The sequence below is a fragment of the Lonchura striata genome, chromosome 6 (genome assembly GCF_046129695.1).
Source record: "Lonchura striata isolate bLonStr1 chromosome 6, bLonStr1.mat, whole genome shotgun sequence".
In the NCBI taxonomy this organism is placed as follows: Eukaryota; Metazoa; Chordata; class Aves; order Passeriformes; family Estrildidae; genus Lonchura; species Lonchura striata.
In genome coordinates this window covers 47,510,931-47,512,743 of record NC_134608.1, presented here as the reverse complement: position 1 = coordinate 47,512,743, position 1,813 = coordinate 47,510,931, and the positions used below count along the sequence as shown (strand labels likewise).

General features: G+C 65.7%; 1 protein-coding gene across 1 annotated transcript; it reads left to right on the top strand.

The window, feature by feature from the left end:
- Nucleotides 1-1,014: 1,014 nt before the first annotated feature.
- Nucleotides 1,015-1,465, top strand: CDKN1C (cyclin dependent kinase inhibitor 1C; the record flags this gene model as incomplete). The annotated part of the gene is made up of 1 exon (XM_021526774.2): nt 1,015-1,465. A coding segment is annotated over exon 1 (348 nt), but the record flags the coding sequence as incomplete, so codon positions are not given.
- Nucleotides 1,466-1,813: the final 348 nt, after the last annotated feature.

The following is a 1,813-nucleotide window of genomic DNA, read 5'->3' as shown; positions in this document are numbered from 1 at the left end:
CATCTTTCCCCTTGTCTGCAGATGAAAAAAATCATTGCCATGATGACCCTCTGAGACGCGCATCAACACTGTGATGATGTTCTAGGACCAATTTTAGCACGGTGTCAATTATGCTCCCCCTTCTTTTCCTTTCATACTCCTCCATCCCAAAACAACAAAAGGCAATGATTGCAGTGACCTGCAGAAAATGTAAAGCACAAGCCAGCTGATCCCTGACAACACAATAGCGAGATTAGTTCATCTGCAGTGAACAAACACGTATTATGTGGGTTTTAAAGTCAGGAGAGGAAAATGCTGTGGTTTTCATGTACTTCTATTCACTAAGGCTGCAAGTTATTACTTCCATGCAGCTAAGAAGCCCTATTTTTAAAAATAGCCTTCAGCTTGTTTTGAAATCTGCAAGCATCTCGCTTTGTTTTGCAGCAGTGTAATAAAAATCTCCGAGCCAGAAACGATCCCGTTTTCCTCCACACGCATCACCTCCCCCGCCCCAAGCCCTCACGCTCCACGGATGCTGAAAAAACTGGCGACACCCCTCGAGGAGGGAAAAAAAAAAATCCCAAACAAAAATAATAGCGAAAAATAAGAGTAAAAACACTCCCACACGCATATCCATCACGCGGAAAAGGCAACACGGAGCGGAGGGGAAAAAAACAAAGTCGCCGGCTTGGAAGCGGCGGCGGAGCGGCAGACAAAGGGAGCGGGGGCCGGCAGCGGGCGGGGAGCGCGGCAGCCGCCCTCCGGGGCCGGGCTAGCGGCGGGGCCGCCCCCCCGGGCCGCGGCGGGGCCGGGCCGGGCCGGAGCGGGCCAATGCGGCCGGCGGCGGCGCGGCGCTGCCCGGCGCAGCCAATGGAGGGCGCGGGCAGCCGCGCTGCCGCCGGGGGCCGGGGGGCGGCGGGGGGGGCCCCGCCAATCGCGGCGGGCCGGCGGCAGGGAAACACTATTATGCTAATGGTGTTTTGCTCGCACTCGCGGGGAGCGGGGTTTAAAAGGCAGCGGCCGGGGGCAGGGGTTCAAAGGCGGGAGGCAGGGCCGGTGTGAGCGCGGGGGAGCGAGCGGACGGGACGGCAGGAGAGGAGCGGCGGGGGGGCATCCACGCCTTCCCGGCCCGCCGGCGATGTCCAACGTGCACCTCTCCGGCGCCGCCGCCCTGGAGCGCCTCTCGGCCCGGCGAGCCCTGGTCGGGCACGGCCGCAGCCCCGTCTGCAGGAGTCTCTTCGGGCCGGTGGACCACGAGGAGCTGGGCCGGGAACTGCGGGAGCGCCTGCGGGAGATGGGGGAGGACGACCAGCGCCGCTGGGACTACAACTTCCAAACCGACACGCCGCTGCCGGGGCCCGGCCGCCTGCACTGGGAGGAGGTGGAGGCCGGCGCCGTGCCCGCTTTCTACCGGGAGACTCTGCAGGTGGGACGGTGCCGCGTCCCCCTCGTCCGGGCGCCTCCTTCCCCGCCGCCGCCGCCCGCCGCCGGCAAGGGGCCCGGGGGGCGCCTGAGCCGGGAGAACCGCGCAGCGCCGCGCCGCCGCGGCATGCGGCCCCGCCGGAGGGGCCCGACCGCCCGCATCACAGGTGCGTGGGGAGCCGGGGAGCGCGGGGACGAGGGCCGTCCCGCCGCCGTGGCTGACGGACCCCTCTTTCCTCTCCGTCCCCCATCCAGATTTCTTTGCGAGGAGAAAAAGGCCGGCGGAGCCCAAGGCGGCGGCGGAACGCCCCGCCGGCTGCCCGCCGCCCCCCGCCGCCGTGCCGGCTGAGCAGTCCCCCCGCAAGCGGCTCCGGTGAGCCAGGTAAGACTCGCCCCGGCAGCGGGCAAGGCT